A 21,891-nucleotide genomic window follows, 5' to 3' on the forward strand; every position below is an offset into this window, starting at 1 on the left:
CACATTGAAGTTCACATGTTAGTTGATAAGTAAATGTAAAACTTCTGTTAATGGTTTTATCAATTCTGTTTGAGTTTTAATTTGTTTTACTTTACTTCATTTGATATCAGTAAATATAACTTTTCAGTAAACATAAACCTCTCGGTAAATGTAAACTTCTTACTACTATAGACTTCATATACTGACACATTTGTTGTTTTAATTTAGTTCAACTTTAATTTATATAATAACCCCATTAATATAGTTAAAGAAGAGTAGTATACAACAGAGCTTGGACAACTGCAGTCCTCAGGCCAAATCTGGCCTGCTTCCTGTTTTGTAAATTAAATTTTATTCTAACATAGTCATTCCCATTTGCTTACTTAATATCTATGGTTGCTTTCATGCTACGTCAGCACAGTTGAATAGTTACTACACAGAAAGGTGTGCAAAGCCTAAAATATTTATTTAAAAAGTTTCTCAATCCCTGATATAAAACGTCAATATAATTATTTTATTTCTAAATGTGTTACGATTTTAGGAGGTTTCAAAGACTGTAGGAAGACATGTAGAACAGATTTTGTTTTTATATATGATAAAAGATAATATAACAAAATTTACCATTTTGACTGTTTTAAAATATACAGCTCACTGGCATTAAGCAGTGTTTTGCACCTATCACAATTATTTAGTTCCAGAAGTTTTAACACCCCAAGCAGAAACTGCATTACCCATTAAGCTGTCATATCCTATTTCCTCACAGCCTCAGCTCTGGGAAATCACTAATCCGCTGTTTCTGTGGATTTGGCTATTCTGGATATTTCATAAAAATGGAATCATACATTGTGTGACCTTTTGTATCTGGCTTCTTAGCATATTGTTTTCAAGGTTCATCCATATTATAGCATGTATCAGTACTTCATTATTTTTGTGGCTGAATAATATTCTATTGTATTTTGTTCCCTTATTCATCAGTTGATGGTCATCTGGGGTTTTTCCCCCACCTTTTGATTATATAGTATTCCTATGAACATTCATTCTTTTTAGGTATATACCTATGAATAGAATTGCTGGGTTGTATGGTAATTCTATCTTTAACTGTTTAAGAATCACCAAACTGTTTTCCATAGCAGCAGTACCATTTTACATTCCCACCAGCAATGTATGAGAGTTTCAGGTTTTCCATATTCTCATCAGCACTTGTTATCTGTTATTCTGATTCTGATTTAAGGCTGTAAGGCGGTATCTCATTTTGCTTTGATTTGCATTGAACATCTTTTCATAGGTTTGTTGGCCATATGTATATTTTCTTTGGAGAATGTTTATTAAGTCTTTTGAATATTTTTTTAAATTTAGTTATTTGTCTCTTTGTTGTGTTACAAGAATAAGGGTGCCTGGGTGGTTCAGTCAGTTGTGTCCAACTTAGGCTCAGGTCATGATATCACGGTTCATGAGTTCGAGCCCCGCATCAGGCTCTGTGATGACAGCTCAGAGCCTGGAGCCTGCTTCGGATTCTGTGTCTCCCTCTCTCCCTGCCCCTCCCCTGCTCGCGCTCTGTCTCTCTCTCTCTCAAAAATAAATAAACATTAAAAAAAAAGATTTCTTCATATATTCTGAATAGATTCTTATCAGGTAAATGGTTTACAGTTTGTTTTGTTTTGTTTTGTTTTGCGTTTTCTGGGTTGTCTTTACTCTCTTGATAGTGTCCATTGATTCACAAAAGTTTTTTAAATTGATGAAATCCAATGTATCTGTTTTTTCCTTTTGTTGCTTATGCATTTGGTGTTGTATGTAAGAAACCATTGCCAAATTTAAGGTTGTGAATATTTGCCATTATGTTCTCTTCTAAGAATCTTACAGTCTTAGCTCTTATATTTACATCTTTGATCCATTTTGAGTTATTTTTTTTTTATATGATGTGAGTTGCATTTGGGCATTCACTTATCCCAGCATGATTTGTTGAACAAAATATTCTTTCCCCATTGAACAATCTTGACACCTTTGTTGTAAATGAGTTGACTATACATGTGTGGGTTCATTTCTAGATTAATTCTGTTCCATTGATATATACATCTGTCCTTATGCCAGTACCATACTGTTTTGATTTCAGTACCTTTGTGGTAGATTTTGAAACGAGAACACGTGAGTCCTTCAATTTTCTTTTTTTGGTTAAGGTTGTTTTAGCTATAGAGGGTTCCTTGCAATTGCATATGAATCTGTTTTCAGGGTACAGAACTGATTAAATTTATTCCTAAGTATTTTATTATTTTTTTGATGGTATTTAGGTGAAATTTGTTCCTGGATTTCTTTTTTGACTTGTTCATTGGTAGTGCTTTGTGATCTAACATACAGTATATCCTGAGGAATGTTTAAAATGTGCACTTGAGAAGAATATATATTCTGCTGTTACTGAGTTGAATGTTGTATAGGTGTCTTTTATATTTAGTTGGTTTATAGTCTTGTTGAAGTTCTCTGTTTTTTTGCTGATCATCTATCTAGGTGTTCTATCCATTACTGAAAACAGTGTATTGAAGTTTCTAACTATGATTGTTCAACTGTGTATTTCTTCCTTCAGGTGTAACCATTTTTGCTTTGTATACTTTGCTGTGTTGTTAGGTTTTATAAGTTTTAAGTGTTATACCTTCATCATGGATTGATTTTTTTTTATCAATATATAGTATTTGTGTTTGTCTCTTAAAATAAGTTTTTTTTAAGTTTATTTATTTTAAGAGAGAGAGTGAGCGAGCAGGGGGGAGGGGCAGAGAGAAGGAGAGAATCCCAAGCAGGCCCCACATTGTCAGTGCAGAGCCAGACTTGGGGCTCGAACCCATGAACCATAGGATCATGATCTGAGCTGAAATCAAGAGTCAGTGGCTTAACCAACTGAGCCACCCAGGTACCCCACCTTAAAATAACTTTTAACTTGAAGTCTGTTTATCTGATACTAGTATAATTAGTATTTATCTGATTCCATCCTTTCACTTTCAGCCTCTTTGTGCCTTTAATCTAAAGTGAGTATCTTGTAAAGTTTATTATAGATGGCTTATAGATTGTTGCTTGTTTATTTTTGGGTTTTTTAAAAATGTATTCTGCCAGTCACTGCCTTCTAATTGAAGGCTTTAATCCATTTGTAATCAGCATAAATACTGACAAGGAAGGACTTCTGCCATTTTATTGTGTTCTGTATGTTTTATATCTTTTTTGCTTCTCAATTCCTTATTGCCTTCTTTTGTGTTTGATTTTTTTGTGGTAAGATATGGTATTGATTCCTTTCTCATCTCCTTTTCTGTATATTTTCTAGTTATTTTCTTAATGATTAATCCAGGGAGTACAGTTAACATCTTAAACTTACAATAACCTTGTTTAAATTAATACCAATTTAATCTCAATCTTATGAAAAAACTTTGCTCCTATATATTACTGTCCTACCTCCTTTAAGTTGCTATTGTCAAAAATAACATTGTACATTGTATGCCAGTTAACATTGACTTATAATTATTACTTTATTTATTTTTTAAATCCTATAGAAAAAAAAGAAAAATTACAAATCAAAACTACTACCTTTTATATTAACCTATATAGTTATTTTTAGCAGTGTTTTTTTTTTTCTTCTGGTTTTGAGTTACTGTTTACTGTGCTTTCAGTTTTAGTTACTTTTGTAAAGCAAATCTACTAGTGATGAATTTTCTTAGCTTTTGTTGTACAGGGAATCTTTTACTCTTTGATTATTTTGAAGGATAGTTTTACTTGATATAGAATTCTTGCAGGATATAGAATTCTTAGTTGACAGCTTTTTTTTTTTTTTTTTCCAGCAGATTAAATATAAATCTCATTGCCTTCTGTCCTCCATTGATTTTGATGAGAATTTAGCTGCTGGTCTTAATGAGGGGTTCCTAGTTAGACAAAACAAAGTCAAGCCCCCTGCATCAGTCCTGCAGGCAGCACTCACACAGATCAAAACGGACAGACACAATTTCTCGGAAACATGTCTCTTTAGCTCTATTTTTAGAACCAGGAACTCACACTGGGAGCTCTAGCTTTCTTCTTCAAGACTGTTGCCAGGGAGTGCCTGGGTGGCTCAGTTGGCTCAGCTGAAACCTCTGACTTCAGCTCAGGTCATGATCTGTCGGTTTGTGGGTTTGAGCCCCACCTCAGGCTCTGTGCTGACAGCTTGCTCAGAGCCTGGAGGCTGCTCTGGATTCTGTCTCCCTTTCTCTCTGCCCCTCCCCTGCTCAACTCTGTCTCTGTCTCTCTCAAAAATAAATAAACATTAAAAAAAAAAATGTAAAAAAGACTGCTGCCAGAGTGGGGAGGGAATTGGGCAAGGGTAAATTATGCTGTTTAAAGCCCACCACATTTTAGCCCTTTCCTATTTAAAAGTTTTCTTTGTAAACTTTTGACTGTTTTCAAGAGTTCTTTTTTTTTAAATATGAAATTTATTGTCAAATTGGTTTCCATACAACACCCAGTGCTCATCCCAACAGGTGCCCTCCTCAATGCCCATCACCCACTTTCCCCTCTCTCCCACCCCCATCAACCCTCAGTTTATTCTCAGTTTTTAAGAGTCTCTTATGGTTTGCCTCCCTCCCTCTCTAACTTTTTTTTCCCCTTCCCCTCCCCCATGGTCTTCTGTTAAGTTTCTCAGGATCCACATAAGAGTGAAAACATACGGTATCTGTCTTTCTCTGTATGACTTATTTCACTTAGCATAACACTCTCCAGTTGCATCCACGTTGCTACAAAAGGCCAGATTTCATTCTTTCTCATTGCCACGTAGTACTCCATTGTGTATATAAACCACAATTTCTTTATCCATTCATCAGTTGATGGACATTTAGGCTCTTTCCATAATTTGGCTATTGTTGAGAGTGCTGCTATAAACATTGGGGTACAAGTGCCCCTATGCATCAGCACTCCTGTAAATTCCTAGCAGTATCCCTTGGGTAAATTCCTAGCAGTCATAAGATAGATCTATTTTTAATTTTTGAGGAACATCCACACTGTTTCCAGAGTGCCTGCACCAGTTTTCATTCCCACCAGTAGTGCAAGAGGGTTCCTGTTTCTCCGCATCCTCTCTAGCATCTATAGTCTCCTGATTTGTTCATTTTAGCCACTCTGACTGGCGTGAGGTGATACCTGAGTGTGGTTTTGATTTGTATTTCCCTGATGAGGAGTGACGTTGAGCATCTTTTCATGTGCCTGTTGGCCATCCGGATGTCTTCTTTAGAGAAGTGTCTATTCATGTCTTCTGCCCATTTCTTCACTGGATTATTTGTTTTTCAGGTATGGAGTTTGGAGAGCTCTTTATAGATTTTTGGATACTAGCCCTTTGTCTGATATGTCATTTGCAAATATCTTTTCCCATTCTGTCAGTTGCCTTTTAGTTTTGTTGGTTGTTTCCTTTGCAGTGCAGAAGCTTTTTATCTTCATGAGGTCCCAATAGTTCATTTTTGCTTTTAATTCCCTTGCCTTTGGAGATGTGTCAAGTAAGAAATTGCTGCGGCTGAGGTCAAAGAGGTTTTGTCCTGCTTTCTTCTCTAGGGTTTTGATGGTTTCCTGTCTCACATTCAGGTCCTTCATCCATTTTGAGTTTATTTTTGTGAATGGTGTAAGAAAGTGGTCTAGTTTCATTCGTCTGCATGTTGCTGTCCAGTTCTCCCAGCACCATTTGTTAAAGAGACTGTCTTTTTTTCATTGGATACTCTTTCCTGCTTTGTTAAACATTAGTTTGCCATACATTTGTGGATCCAATTCTGGAGCCTCTACTCTATTCCATTGGTCTATGTGTCTGTTTTTGTGCCAGTACCATGCTGTCTTGATGATGACAGCTTTGTAGTAGAGGCTAAAGTCTGGGATTGTGATGCTTCCTGCTTTGGTCTTCTTCAAAATTACTTTGGCTATTTGGGGCCTTTTGTGGTTCCATATGAATTTTAGGATTGCTTGTTCCAGCTTTGAGAAGAATGCTGGTGCAATTTTGATTGGGATTGCATTGAATGTGTAGATAGCTTTGGGTAGTATTGACATTTTGACAACATTTATTCTTCCAAGCACGGAATGTTTTTCCCATGTCTTTATATCTTCTTCAATTTCCTTCATAAGCTTTCTGTAGTTTTCAGCATACAAATCTTGTACATCTTTGGTTAGGTTTATTCCTAGGTATTTTATGCTTTTGGTGCAATTGTGAATGGGATCAGTTTCTTTATTTGTCTTTCTGTTGCTTCATTATTACTGTATAAGAATGCAACTGATTTCTGTACATTAATTTTGTATCCTGCAACTTTGCTGAATTCATGTATCTGTTCTAGCAGACTTTTAGTGGAATCTGTCAGGTTTTCCACATACAGTATCATGTCACCTACAAAAAGTGAAAGCTTGACTTCATCTTTGCCAATTTTGATGCCTTTGATTTCCTTTTGTTGTCTGATTGCTGATGCTGTAACTTCCAACACTATGTTAAACAACAGCAGTGAGTGTGGGCATCCCTGTCGTGTTCCTGATCTCAGGAGGAAAGCTCTCAGTTTTTCCCCATTGAGGATGATATTAGCTGTGGGCTTTTCATAAATGGCTTTTATGATGTTTAAGTGTGTTCCTTCTATCCTGACTTTCTCGAGGGTTTTTATTAAGAAAGGATGCTGAATTTTGTCAAAAGCTTTTCTGCCTCGATTGACAGGATCATATGGTTCTTATCTTATTAATGTGATGTATCATGTTGATTGATTTACAAATGTTGAACCAGCCCTGCAGCCCAGGAATGAATCCCACTTGATCATGGTGAATAATTTTATGTGCTGTTGAATTCAATTTGCTAGTATCTTGTTGAGAATTTTTGCATCCATATTCATCAGGGATATTGGCTTATAGTTCTCTTTTTTTTTCTGGGTCTCTGTCTGGTTTGGGAATCAAAGTAATGCTGGCTTCATAGAATGAGTCTGGAAGTTTTCCTTCCCTTTCTATTTTTTGGAACAGTTTGAGAAAGATAGGTGTTATCTCTGCTTTAAATGTCTGGTAGAATTCCCCAGGGAAGCCATCTGGTCCTGGACTCTTATTTGTTGGGAGATTTTTAATAACTGATTCAATTTCCTCACTGGTTATGGGTCTATTCAAATTTTCTATTTCTTCCCGTTTGAGTTTTGGAAGTTTGTGGGTGCTTAGGAATTGGTCAATTTCTTCCAGGTTGTCCAGTTTGTTGGCATATAATTTTTCATAGTATTCCCTGATAATTGCTTGTATTTCTGAGGGATTGGTTGTAATAATTCCATTTTCATTCATGATTTTATCTATTTGGGTCATCTCCCTTTTCTTTTTGAGAAGCCTGGCTAGAGGTTTATCAATTTTGTTTAGTTTTTCAAAAAACCAACTCTTGGTTTCATTGATCTGCTTTACAGTTTTTTTAGATTCTATATTGTTTATTTCTGCTCTGATCTTTATTATTTCTCTTCTTGTGCTGGGTTTGGAGTGTCTTTGCTGTTTTGCTTCTATTTCCTTTAGGTGTGCTGTTAGATTTTGTATTTGGGATTTCTTTTTTTTTTTTTAATGTTTATTTTGAGAGAGAGTGCTTGCAAATGGGGGAGGGGCAGAGAGGGAGAGAGAATCCAAGCAGGCTCAGCACTGCAATGCCCACTAGGGGTTAGGCTCCATCTCACTGATTGTGAGATCATGACCTGAGCGGAAACCCCAAGAGTTGGATGCTTAAGTGACTTAGCCACCCAGGTGCCCCTGTCTTCAAGAGTTCTGATAAAGTTGATTCTGACAAAGTTTGCAGATTTTTTTTTTGTTGTTGTTTATATATTTTTTTCTAGTGGGGGACAAGCTGCAAAAGTTACCTTCTCTACCATTTTTGCTCATGTCACTACAGAATAGAGGTTTTTTTTTTAAACCTAGTTTCTGAATAGCTGTGGCAGATCAATATATACTGAGAGACAATCTATTCAGAACCAAACATCTCTTCTCAGTAGCTGATCTGCATTTGATTTGACCCTGTGTACATACCTTGCTTCCTAAAAGTATAATGTATTATTTTCATGGTAAAAAAAAAAAGTAATCTAATACTCTTTTTAAAGTATATAGAAATGAGTCAGTTTTCCATGACACCCTTTATTTTGACATGTTTTATGTCTTGTAAAAATCTATTCAGATCATAGATTCCAATTTTTAAAAGTAAAGTGGTGATACATATTTTTATTTCTGGGGATATAATTATTTTAAAAATTCCCCTTTCCTAGTTTACCACTTGGGTTTGACTACCTTATGAAATATATTGCGAATTTTTATACTTTATGATACAAAATAGCTAAAGAGAAAAAATGAATGTAAAGTGACAATTTTCTTTTCTTTTCTTTCTTTCTTTCTTTCTTTCTTTCTTTCTTTCTTTCTTTCTTTCTTTCTTTCTTTCTTTCTTTCTTTTTTTTTTGGCAGGTTATTAACAAATTCAAACAGACTAACAACAACCAGAAATGCTGTATGGGCCCTCTCAAATTTATGTAGAGGGAAAAACCCTCCTCCAAACTTTAGTAAGGTATGAATAAAATATACAAATTAAGGAATCTATCTATATAAATGTTTAAATCTCCTTATAATAGATTTTTTAGAGATTGAAGGAAACATTATGCCTTTTTTTGGTAATTATTTTCTTTATTGACCAGACAATATTGAGATATACAGTGGAAAAGAAGTTTCCCTTCTGCTCTTACTTTACCTCATGATTGCCTCTCAGCAACCATTGTCACTTTGTCACTTGATGTTTATGTACGTTAATGTTGACTTTAGAAATCCACTAGTCTAGTTTTCATTTATAAGAAATTGAAGCCCCTAAAAAGGTAAAGGTAATTCATCCAGGTCTACTCTTAGTTGTAAATCTGAAAAGTAATTAGTCCATGGTGGCTTCTGCTTTCCCAATGTAGTTTTTATCTGTTTAGAATATCTTTTTCCCCATCTCCTCATATTCTGCTAAAAGAGTAGATTATTAATATATTCCCAATCTAGTTCTATTGTCTTACCAATAAGATGCTGTTAAAAAAATAGAATGTAGGTAAATTTCTGGGCTATCATTATACTTCTTCTGAATTCAGTATTAATTAAAGAGGAACAAGAGCTCAAAATCTGGTGTGGATTTAGTGATAACGTTTCTGGGGGCAAAAAATAATAAATTCCTTATTCAAAAATATGCATGAATTAGTATGCCTTCTCATTTATGCTTTAACCATTCCAGTTTTAAAAATGGATGATTTGGCCACATTTCATGTGAATTGCCAACACGACTTTAAAATCTCATTGGTGCCATGATTCTGTTGATCTTTCTCCACACCCCATAGCATGTTATGGGTTCAATCACAGTTCATAAAATTCTTATACTACCATCTATGCTTATTCTATTCCATGTTTGTTGACAAGTGCATAATATGACTAAAGAGCTAGTTTAAAGCATTGTAAAGTATGCTAAAAGGAGGAACAAAATTATTATTTTAATCAGAAATTTGGTTTAATAGATACATATATTAGAAAAGTTTTGCATAAGTTGTACCACAGCTCCTCGAGGAAGCATATAAAACATTATAAACAATGTTGCAACAATGGCCTTATTCAGTATAAAAGGATTTTTTATAATTTTCACTTTAATAGTGAAAGAAGAAATGAGTATTTGGACTGTGTATAATACAAGGAAAAGAATATTATGTGGTACACAAGTACCCCTCAAACAGCCTTAAAAAAAACCTATATAAAAAAGGTGATTATTTGGCATGATCATTATAGAATTGGAAGGAAAGAAAATGTTCATATTTTATCTAAGGAGATGATAAGGATCCATTCAACTGATGGTGGTGAATCTTTCACCAGCTATTTATATGTTTAGACTTGCATGTAGAATTTGCTTGCTAATTATATTTATGGTTTTAGCAATCATAGTAATCTATTTTACCTCTTAAAAATGCTATTTTAATTGAGATTTTACTCCGTGAACTTTGGTTTATGCATTGCTTTTCATTTTAAATTTCTTTCTTTAAAATACATTACTTTTAAGCGTTTGGGGTTTTGTTGCCTTCCTCTGCTTTTAAAATAGTGTGCATCTGTATGTGTGTATTTTTAAATAATAATTATGAGATAGTTGTAAATGTATAATTAGTTTAAAATGCCATATTTGATTTTTCCTTTTTCCTTATTAGTAACAGTATTGGATTATTTTTTTAAATATATATTTATTTATTTTTGAGAGAGAGAAGGAAAGAGAGTGCACAAATGGGATAGGGGCAGAGAGGGAGAGACAGAATCCCAAGCGGCTCAAACTCATGAACCATGAGATCATGATCTGAGCTTAAATCAAGTCAGCTGCTTAACCTACTGAGCCATCCAGGTGCCCCTTAAAATATATTTTATATGTATATATATGTGTATGTGCATATTTCCTATTTCATCTTATAATGTATTCAAAAAAAAACATGTATTCAAGAGTTGAGATTTAATAAAATTAGTAGTTTTTACTGTTTCTACAAGTTAATTCTTAAATGAAACTAGGTTTCTCTCCCCTTCTAAGTATGTGGAGGTAAAAAATTCAAAGATCAGTGGTACATTTTGGTACTACTGCCTTGATTTATACTGAAGTACTGATAGTTTCACCCACCATTGCTTTTGTAGCTTTAGTACAAATGTCAACAAAGTGAAAAAGACCCATTATGTGTTAGAATAATTATGAAAATGGTTTTGGCATTAAAGAGCCCCCTGAAAGTTTCAGGAATCCTCCAGGGGTCCATGCACCACACTTTGAGAACCATTGGCCTACAACTTAATGCTTAGTATCTGCTTAATATGTACCTAATTCCCTTTTCTTCCTTAAATGCTTGCTTATAAATCACCTTTTCCATGAGCTCTACTCTGATTACTGTATATAATAATGTAATCTGTCACTGCCTCCAGCCACTGACTTCCACATTTTAATCTAATTTTTTTCCTCAGCATCCTTTAACATAGTATGTGTTTTTAAAATTTTTTACATATATTAATTAAAAAAAATCTTCCATTAAAATATAAACTCCTTAGAGTTAAGAATCTTTGTCTCTTCTTGTTTACTTATATATCCCAATCTTACAGTGTAATTCACGTTAAAAGGGCTTAAGACTTTTGTTGCGTACATTTTCTGTGATTTTTCTATGAGAGATTTTTCCTGTATCGTTGACTTTTTTTGAAATTTTTATTTTTACAATCATATTTTATATTTTCAAGATTTGTTTTGTTTTGTTTTCTGCTCATTTTTATATAGACTTCTTCTATAAGCTTCTTTTATGGACCTAGCAAATTATGCATCTGTGAGGATTTACAGTTTTTTTGAGCTTTTCTTTTTTCTGGTGTCTCTGTTTTTTTGTATGTTTTTGTTTTGTTTATGGTTTGTTTGTCTTAGTCTCATTTTTACTGGGGGATCTCCTCATTTAACTGGTGGTCTTGGGTACTCTGGACATACTTAGGAAGCAGGCAGTAAAAGCTAAATGGAAAATGGGTAGATAGGTGGGTGTTTAGACTCATCATTTCATGGACTTCATTACAGAGTAATTGGACAGCAAAACCATGTTTTCTCTGAGGAACTCCAAATTTCAGTATGCTTTCTGAGATCATACTGTCTCCAGAGACGATTTTCCACTCTCCTGCTGGAAAGTAAATAGATTGGGTTGAGGTGTGGTATATAGATAATACTACTGGAGATGTGAGAATTGGGTATTGGAAGAGGGCTAGAGGATTTCTTCAGTCAGTATGTAAACTTTTACTCTGGAATTTCTGATCCTGTGCTTTATTTCATCCTTGTCTATGCCTGATACCCCAAAGTTCAGTTTCTGTAGTTCACTTTTTGTTGTTCAGCTTCTCCTTAAAATAAACGTCTAGTCTTTGGTAGCATTGAGAATATTAGACACCTACCTATATGGTAGGGACCCAGAGTCTAACCTGTTTCCCATTTAGATTTTTAAGCTCTTTCTGTTTTAACACTGTTCCTCTTCTGTGTTTTCTGTGATACCTGGTACCTCTGATTCTTGAGATCTTTGGGATGATAGTTGGATGATAAATTAGCTTTCTTTTTCTTCTTCTTTTTTTTTTAAGCTTCCTTCTTATTGGTAGCTACCTCTCCAGGCATTGAGGTGCCACCTTTCCCTCCTCATTTATAATCGTGTCCCCAATATATTACAGGCAGGATTACAGATGTCCACTGCACTCCTCAGAGATAGAATTTGTATTTCTCTTTCTTCTTTTCCTTGTTCTGAGAAGACAGTGAATCAGAAATATTTTTATTTTGCTTCCTTTAAAAATATGTAGTACTTCACTGTTTTTTAAGTCAGTACAAAGATATGGATTAGCTATGCTGAATTTTTTAACTCACAAATTTATATTTGCTTTAAAAATAATTTACACATTTCTCTGTTCAAGGAAGAGAAGGTGGTTGGCAAGGGTGAAGGCATGATTGTTCAGGAAGGATCCAGTTGTGCAGATTTGTTTTACTAACTTACAAACACATCTATTTTGTAAAGAAACTATTTCTTGTTCCGGGGCCCTAGGGTCATCCTTACAGGAGACGGCCCAGCAGAGAACATTGATAAGTATTTTTAGAAGGTTATAGTTTATGTCCTGGCAGTCTTTAAAATTGAGGTAAAGAGAAAATTCATCTAAAATACTAGAGCATGAGGGGCATCTGGGTGGCTCAGTTTGTTAAGCGTTTGACTTCGGCTTAGGTCATGATCTCACGGTCCATGAGTTCGAGCTCCGTGTTTCGGGCTCTGTGCTGACAACTGGAGCCTGGAGCCTGCTTCGGATTTTGTGTCTCCCTCTCTCTCTGTCTTTCCCCTGCTCTCTCTCTCTCTCTCTCTCTCTCTCTCTCAAAAAATAAGTAAACATTTAAAAAAATTTTTTTAAATAAAAATAAAATACTAAGCATGAAAAAGCTATCATTACTCTTTTTTTTGTAGCATATCTAAATTTAGCATACAGCCCTTTTCTGAGATAGAAGGGATACTTTAGGATGCTGATAAAAAAAAAAAAAAAAACAACAACTTCAAGGACGCCTGGGTGGCTCAGTTGGTTAAGTGTCTGACTCTTGATTTCAGCTCGGGTCATGATCTCACGGTTCATGAGTTTGAGCCCTGCGTCGGGGCTCCGCCGTGACAGCCTGGAGCCTGCTTAGGATTCTGTCTCCCTCTCTCTGCCCCGCCCCTGTGTGTGTGTTTATGTGTGTGTGTACATGCATGCTCTCTCTCTCTTTCTCCCTCAAAAATAAACAAACATTTAAAAAAAAAAACTTTAAGGAATATAGAATCAATACTGATCATGGCAATAAAAAGAGCCAACCAACATCTCAGTCTCAGTGCTTGCTATATGCCAGCACTATTCTAAGATGCTATGTGCATTCTTATCATTTAACAGGACTGTGTTATTCCTGTTTTATAAATGAAGAAAATGGGTTTCAGAGATGTTAGGTAATTTGCCCATGGTCACACAGCTAATGAATCTAGGTCTGTCTGACCTAAGAAAGGAAAGATCATAAATTTATGTAATTCAGCCTTTGTTTCACAGAATTGGAAACTGAGTTTCAGAGATGAAGTGATGTGCTCATTGCACAGCTAATTAGTTGGAATATTAATGCTAGAGGGCTTAAGTCTCGTGTGTGTGTGTGTGTGTGTTGAAGATTCAGGGTTTCATTACATTAAGAAGTAGAGTTTAGTAGTGACTTCCATTTAAAAACCTTTCAGATTTCTTTTTGTATTTTCTACACCTTTAATCCTCAACTGTTATTAGGTTTATTTCCAATAATGTATATATGATGAGTAGGTTGAGATTCATTTATGTTGTATCATATTCCATGATTATTATATTAGACACTTTAAACATTTTTACTTCCCTCTGTTTTGATATGCCTTTTTTGGGTGTGTATATGTATGATTTAAACATAGAGCATCTCAAATATGTATTTCATTACCCTAAAAAGCTTTAAATTACCACATATCTTATTTAAGATTAATTGGAAATAATTATATGTTCATATATTTGATCATAATTTTAAAATAATAGAATGTGTTAATTCGCTGGTACTTTTTTGTATTATTAAATTTTTGTTTTAAAATGAGTTTCTGCATTTGCCTAAGGAAACTTGGTCTTAGAGAAAATTGTTAAATATTGGCTCTTTTCTTTTCTTCCAGGTTTCACCTTGCTTAAATGTCTTGTCACGATTATTGTTTAGCAGTGACCCAGATGTATTAGCAGATGTGTGCTGGGCCCTTTCTTATCTCTCTGATGGACCCAATGATAAAATTCAAGCAGTCATTGATTCTGGAGTCTGTCGAAGATTGGTGGAACTTTTGATGTAACTATAATTTATGATAAATAATTGTATGATTATGTATTAAGTCTAGCAGTTAGAATAATGGCCTTGTAAATATCTCAAGAGTCACATCTTCAGGAAGGATTAAAAAGCCATCAACCCCACTTTTCAGAACAGCTATAATGCTGAAAAGCTATAATGCTTAAATTTGCATCTCATATCCTCTAGTTGGAACTAATCATTTCATTAATATATTTCATTAATTTTAATCTCTTAATGAGTGGGAGGGATTTAATTCAGCAGGTATATATGGAATTCCTATTGCCTCTAGTGTTGTACAAGATATTGTTAATGAAATATAGAACACAGTACTTGTTCTTACAGAACCTGTAATCTAGTTAATTGTTCATTACAATAGCTAACTTATGTAAAAGTCCATGTAATGAAAACATTTAGTATTTCACTTGTGTTAGTATTTCTCTTGCTGGGCTGTTATTGCTACCTTCTTTAAAAAGAATATATTTTCTATAAAAGAAGTTAAAAACGTGTAAGACAACTTGTTTTAAAAAGATAGTTTCTGGAGTGGCTGGGTGGCTCAATTGGTTGAGCATCTGACTCTTGATTTCAGCTCCGATCATTATCCCAGGGTCGTGGGATCAAGCCCTTTGTTGGGCACTGTGCTGAGTTTGGAGCCTGCTTAGGATTCTTTCTCTCTCTTCCTCTGCCCTTCCCCTGCTTCCTCTCTTGCTCTAATATATATATATATATATATATATATATATATATATATATATAATAACATAATATATAATATATATATATTATATATATAACATATATATATAACATATATATAATAACATATATATATAATATATATATTAATAAATATATATATTATATAATATATAATATATAATATATTATATATATAATATATAATATATAATATATAATATATATATATTAATAAATATATATAAATATATATAAATATATATAATTTTCAAGATGGTTTCTGTATCCTTTTTTTAAAAAAAGATTTACTATATTCCTTCCTTTTGTCAAAAAAACAAACAAGGCAGACAGTACAAAGAAGAGAGGTCTGATAAGGGGTTGTGGCTCCAGTCTGAGGACAACATCTAATGGGGGTGTCAGGGCTCAAGCTTGAGGGTGGCAACCATTAGACCAGAAGAGCAGGCAGGCTGGAGCAAGGTTTGGAGCCAAAAAATGATGGATAACAGCCTAGCCAGATCAGAAGATTGGTCATGTGTGGGGAGATTATGATAAAAGAAGCCAGGTTCTTATTCTAAGAGAATGGAAATACAAATATGGAAGGGAGGAAAGCCAGAATAATCTTGTGGTATTAGATTAAAACTGGAGATTTGAATGTGAACTCATGGCTTTTAACATAAAGAGATAGATGTAGAAATAAATGTGTGTGTGTGTGTGTGTGTGCGCATACGTGTGTGTGTGTTTATCCTCTTAAAGAGCCTGAGAGTAGAGATACATCTATATTAAAAAGCTGAACACATGAAATCTTGGTTTTTACTACTCTTCATTAACAAGAACCAAACTAACGTATTGAATAAAATAGGAGTCCGTGAGTCCATACTAAAATAAGTAGGTAGATCAATAGATAAGGTAGAAAAGACATACAGTTGAAATAATGGTATTAGAAAATCATTGGCAACAATATGAATAATAATTCAAACAATACACATCAAGAAATGGTGAAAGTAGTGGTAAAAGTGGGATAAGGAATGGGATTTTACATAGTATAAAAGTATATTCTCTCCAAAATATTAATTATAAAGGGAAAAACAGTAATGTTAAAGAGGAGAAATCTGACAAACATCATCCTAATTGACTGGAGTTCTGCACCACTATTGTAGAAAAAACAGGTGTCAGATGCTATACTACGTAATGAAAAGACTATAGCATTTGTGATGTCCCAGCTAAAAGTAGTTGATTTGTGTCTTAATCATGAGGATACATTGGAGGAAAAACAGATAACTGGCTTATGATCATCAAAAATGTCAAGATCATAAAGAAAAAAATAGGAACTTTTTTGTATTGAAAGAGACTAGAGACATGACAGCTGAGTGTAATACATAATCCTGGATTAGATTCTTTATTACAAAGGTGTTACTGGGGTAACTAGTGAAACTTGAATGGGATTTCTGGGTAAAGAGTATACAGGTATTTTTGTACTATTTTTGCATTTTTTGGGTAAATTTTAACTCTCATATATCATGTAAGTTGGTATTTTTATTATTTTTAGGCACAATGATTATAAAGTTGTATCACCTGCATTAAGAGCAGTTGGTAATATTGTGACTGGTGATGATATTCAAACACAGGTGAGTTCAGACTTTAACATAAATTGTTAACATAATGGATTTTAAGAAATTTACCTAGTTTCATACTACTTGGTTACATATTAATCAAGACTTTAGCATTGCCACAACCATATAGACATCTACAATGTAATGGTAATAAGCATATTCTTGGTAATAAGTGATTAACCTCAAATACCTCTGTGTGAAAGCACTATCCTAGATATATATTGATGTAAAGAAGTAGAAGATAGAAGGTAGGCTCTTGAGGGATTTATGATAAAATTGAGGAGAAAATACATATTAAAACAAAGTAAATTGCCCAAGTTTAGTATATGTTTGACGAGAGCTGATTGGTCAGTAAATGCGATAAAAATTTTAAGAAGAGATCACTGTGCTGAGAAATCTTTGTAGATTCCATAACGGAGTTGTAATTAAACTGTATTTTAAAGATGGAGAAGAATTTAAGTAAACCAGAAGAGATTTATATGACCATAGGTACAGAAGTAGATGTGTGAGTTGTGTTTAAGAGACAATAAGGTTGACTGGAAGAGGAACTATCAGGGAGAGAGTGATTGATTATAAACAGGTTAGAAGGGGATTGGTTAGAAATGGGAGGGCCTTTTTTAGTAGATTGAAGATCTAGATTATGAGAATGGAAGGAAACATTTCCCGGATTAGTAACTACATGTGTCTGTGTCTGTCTGTCTTTTGGAGAATGGTGACATACCAAAAAAAAGGTGTGATATCAAGATTACATCTGGGGCAGTCTTTTTTGAAGATAGGAACTTAAACTCTGTAACACATTCAGTTCTCCTTTGCCACCATTAAATAAATTTTATTCTAATTTACATATTGTCTTTCAGTTTTAATTTATTCAAGTCCTATTTAGGTACTTACACATTAGTTATTAAATAGGCAATGCTTAGTAATTGATAGTTTCTAATTTGAAATAGCTCTTTAAATGAGAATGCCCTTTTAAACATATACTCTTCAGCAGAATTTTCATATACTGCTTCATGCATTTTTCACCAAGTAAATTTAATGCAAATCATTGTGGATATTTTGAAAATAGGAACACAATTATGCCATGGAATTAATGTAAAGAGACAAAGCAGAACATACTATTTTATAAAAGAGAAGTGGAATAAACATTTTAATGAAAAAAATTACCTTATTGTATACATTGAGGTTTTTACATTTATAGAATCAGGTACTTTCGACCTGTTTGATTTTTTTTTTTTCCATCATTTCATTCGGTAAAACTAGGGGTCGGATACTGGCCAGTCACTAAATCTCTCTTCAAATTGTTGTATCAGTTGAACTCTTGAGTGTATTCCTAAACTTGAAGGGCACACCTCTGAATGTACTGCTAATTCACATTTTGGTGGTTTGACAAGGGCACTTTCTGCACCTGCATTAGACCAGATTTGGCAAAGAGGGAGAGTAGAAGATAGCAAAAACCTAAGTTTTACTTTGAAAGGAATCCCTTTTTTCCCAATTTAGTTTTTCAGAGTGGTTTTTATATTTCTAAATTAAATTATTAGTATATTTTTGTGTGGATTTTTTTCATTTGTTTTTTTGTTATTGTTTTTGTCATAAAACTTTGTTTCCATTTCTGATTTTTGTTTTAGGTAATTTTGAATTGCTCTGCATTACCGTGTCTCTTACACTTGTTAAGTAGCCCAAAGGAATCAATCAGAAAAGAAGCCTGCTGGACTGTTTCTAATATCACTGCTGGAAATAGAGCTCAGATTCAGGTAAATACCTTTCAGATCTAAGAAAACAGCAAGATTTCATAAGTCAGTGTGGACAAAAGTCAGCATTTTACCAGTGATTTTTTTTTTTTTAGTGAGTTACTTAAAAAGATCTTGAAAAGTATTTTAAAGAACATAGCCTTTTCTCCTCTAAAATAATAACATTAATTTGTAGGAGTCTAGTGAGGAATTGTGTGTGTGTGTGTGTGTGTGTGTGTGTGTGTGTGTGCGTGTATAAAATTGCCCACAGTGCTGGACACATATGGCTACTCTTTAAAAAGGATGGATTTATATTAGTTTTAAATAGGTAGTGATCTTCCTTTCTAAGCTTTTAAGTAGTGATTTATTAGGATCTTACCAAGCTTCTTGAGTCAAAAATTATCCATTTTGATAAATTATCCACCTTGTACTTCATCATATTTAAAATTAATATTCTGTTAATATATTCTCCAATCATGAAAGTTTGTTGAAAGATTAGAAAGATTATCAGAGGTATTTCCAAAAAGCCTGGCATTTTAAAACCAATGAGTCTCTCCACTTACTAATATGTTTAAAACAGTATTTGCATTGATTATGCTGTATCATTTTTCCTCCTCAGGCTGTTATAGATGCAAATATTTTTCCTGTTTTGATTGAGATTCTTCAGAAAGCAGAGTTTCGCACCAGAAAAGAAGCAGCTTGGGCTATAACTAACGCAACATCAGGAGGCACTCCAGAACAAGTAAGGTATGATAAAAATTTTTTTGATATTTTTTAAAATGTCAATAGAACTAAATGAAGTACTAAATACATTTTATTTGTTGATGAAACTAAAACATTATTTCTAAATCAGTTAGTAAGCATTTTAATGTGAAATGAAAGCATTTGTTACATTAGGTATATTCATTCACAGGTTTTTTTTTTTTCATTAAAGGATAATAACACCATTCTCTTTGACAGACTGTATTTAAAAAATCAGAGATTAAAAATCTGAAAAAGAACAGTCTATATTAATTTGCAAATTTTTTTAGACCATTGAAGTCACATACATGTAACTTTATTATATAGAAATGGCTAATGAATTTGAGCATCCCTTATCTAAAATACATTGAAATAGACATTTGTTTGTATAGTAATGTTCTCCTAACTGGTTATTAGCCTTATCTATGGATGGTATCTTTTATTTTTCATTACTAGTATTCTTTCTTTCTTTTTTATGATAACTTTTTGAATCTAAGCCTTTTATTGTTTATTTACTTGTTTATTTTACTAACCACATAAATAGGTACTGTGGGCTTTGAAGTCAGGATGCTTTCAAATCCTGTTCCCTCAGTAAAAGTTGCATGACCTTGACAAAGTCATTTTATCTGTTTAATCCACAGTTTCTTAATTTTTGTTTTTAATTATTCATTTTGAGAGAGACAGCAAGCAGGGGACAGGCAGAGAGAGAGAGAGAGAGAGAGAGAGAGAGAGAGAGAGAGAGAGGATCCCAAGTAGGCTCTGCACTGTCAGCTTGGAGCCCAACATGGATGGGGCTGAATCCCACGAACTGTGAGATCATGACCTAAGCCACAACCAAGAGTCAGACACTTAACTGACTGAGCCACCTAAGCACCCCAGTTTCTTCATTTTTTAAATGAATTTGATTAACAGATAGTACTTATGGTAGTATCTTGATAATTAAATGTAATTCATACATTTAAATGCTTAACATGGTGCTTAAACATTAAATTCTCTACTAAGATTAGCTGCTGTTATCATTATTATGTGTAATCATCACAGCTTTTATGATCAGAATTCTTGAGTTTCTTTTTGTCTTGTGCATTTCCCCCATAGCAAGGTTCTCCTTTGCACTTGTCTAAAAGCCTAACTTCCTACAGAATCTTCTTGTTCTATGGATTTGTCTGGAAACTCAGGACTTTTTAGGTTTCTTGAAGTGCCTATTTAGGAAGTATTTTCTAATTAGTATTTGATTTATTTCTTAATTTATAAAAGAAGTCAGTCTACTAGCTACTTTACAAATCACTGAGAAGGTTTTGTCTATTATTGCCTACACTTGTACTATATCTTGCTGTCTTAGATTTATATTTCTATATGTTGATAACATCTCTCCTTATTTTCCATTCTACTTGTTTCATTACATTTCCATTTCATTATGTTATGAATATAAGCAGTAATAAAACAAGATCTTTCCTTTGTTCTAGCTTGCATTTTTTATATACTAATATTATTTTTATGTGCTTTGGGTACCAAAGTTTCTTTGTTCACCTATAAATAGTTGTGTTTTTTCAGTTTATATTCATTATTATGTCGTCCATATGTAATTACTTAGATTTATTAGTGTGAGTCAAGTGTCCAAACCAAGGTGATTATTTTTCTAACCATTTTCACCATTTCATTAATTCTACATATATGGGAAGAGATCTTAGATTAATTTCAGCATGCGTACCACTAATATTTATTGAATATCTGATATTGCCAGTTGTTGTGCTACCTCATTTCAGTTATTGAGTGTCAGGAGTATATCAGATACTTTCATGTATTTTATGTCCTTTAACTTCATACCTCTATGAGATATTCATTCAACAAATATATTGATCAATTTTAGTATGGTATATGGCAAGTGAGTGCTCTAGTGAAGGTATATACTTTTTTTAAAAAAAGAGAGTGGGGGGTGCCTGGGTGGCTCACTCGGTTAAGCGGCCGACTTCGGCTTAGGTCATGATCTCGCGGTCCGTGAGTTCAAGCCCCGCGTTGGGCTGTGTACTGACAGCTCAGAGCCTGGAGCCTGTTTCAGATTCTGTGTCTCCCTCTCTCTGACCCTCCCCCGTTCATGCTCTGTCTCTCTCTGTCTCAAAAATAAATAAAACGTTAAAAAAAAAAAAGAGAGTGGAAACTAACTTTATTGAATTCTTAACTGTATTTTTACAGCAACACTCTGAGCTTGGTACTGTTATTATCCCCATTTAAAGATGGGGAAACTGAGGCACAGAGCAGTCACTCAAAGTCACATAACTAATGAGTGGATTTGGCCCTTGAAGTCATGCATTCTGGCTTCTGCACATGCTTTTTTCCTTTATGCTTAGTGGATGTTTTGCCAAGTGAATAAATCAGTTACTTTATTTTATAGAGAATGGAAAAGAGCTAATAAAAACTAGAAAAGGACAAAGTATTAAAAAAATGAGTGGAATAACTTTTGTGAATATTATATGTTAAAATTATTCACAACAGAGCCTGTTTTGCTCCTAGAAGCCTTCTGTGCTTCTGAAACACAGGAGATACCTTAGAACATCAGCTACAATTGTTTTTGTGGGAAATTTGATTTAAATGTCCCTCTTTCCTCTCCATTTCTGCATCCTCCCATGCGACCCTGATATGTGTACATAGGCTCACCTTTAAAAAAAGAAAAAAAAGCACCTTGAAGCCACTATTGTTAGTATTCATATTGCCATGCAAAAACAGACCCAAGTACCAACTTGCTTATGTGTATCTTTTTGTAATATTTGTAATATCATTTATGGCTAATTATGTTAAATGAGAATAGGAGAGT

At 33.8% G+C, this 21,891-nt stretch overlaps 1 protein-coding gene across 3 annotated transcripts in view; it reads left to right on the forward strand.

The window, feature by feature from the left end:
* The window catches only part of KPNA5 (karyopherin subunit alpha 5), a 42,126-nt gene that overhangs the window by 14,209 nt on the left and 6,026 nt on the right, over positions 1-21,891 (forward strand). For all 3 annotated transcript variants that reach the window (XM_023254279.2, XM_045057941.1, XM_045057940.1), the window contains exons 8-12: positions 8,395-8,494; positions 14,145-14,308; positions 16,551-16,629; positions 18,240-18,365; positions 18,961-19,088. In XM_023254279.2, the coding sequence (XP_023110047.1) occupies positions 8,395-8,494; positions 14,145-14,308; positions 16,551-16,629; positions 18,240-18,365; positions 18,961-19,088 (597 nt within the window). The remainder of the gene's footprint in view (positions 1-8,394; positions 8,495-14,144; positions 14,309-16,550; positions 16,630-18,239; positions 18,366-18,960; positions 19,089-21,891) is intronic.

The sequence above is a fragment of the Felis catus genome, chromosome B2, assembly GCF_018350175.1.
Source record: "Felis catus isolate Fca126 chromosome B2, F.catus_Fca126_mat1.0, whole genome shotgun sequence".
Classification (NCBI taxonomy): domain Eukaryota; kingdom Metazoa; phylum Chordata; class Mammalia; order Carnivora; family Felidae; genus Felis; species Felis catus.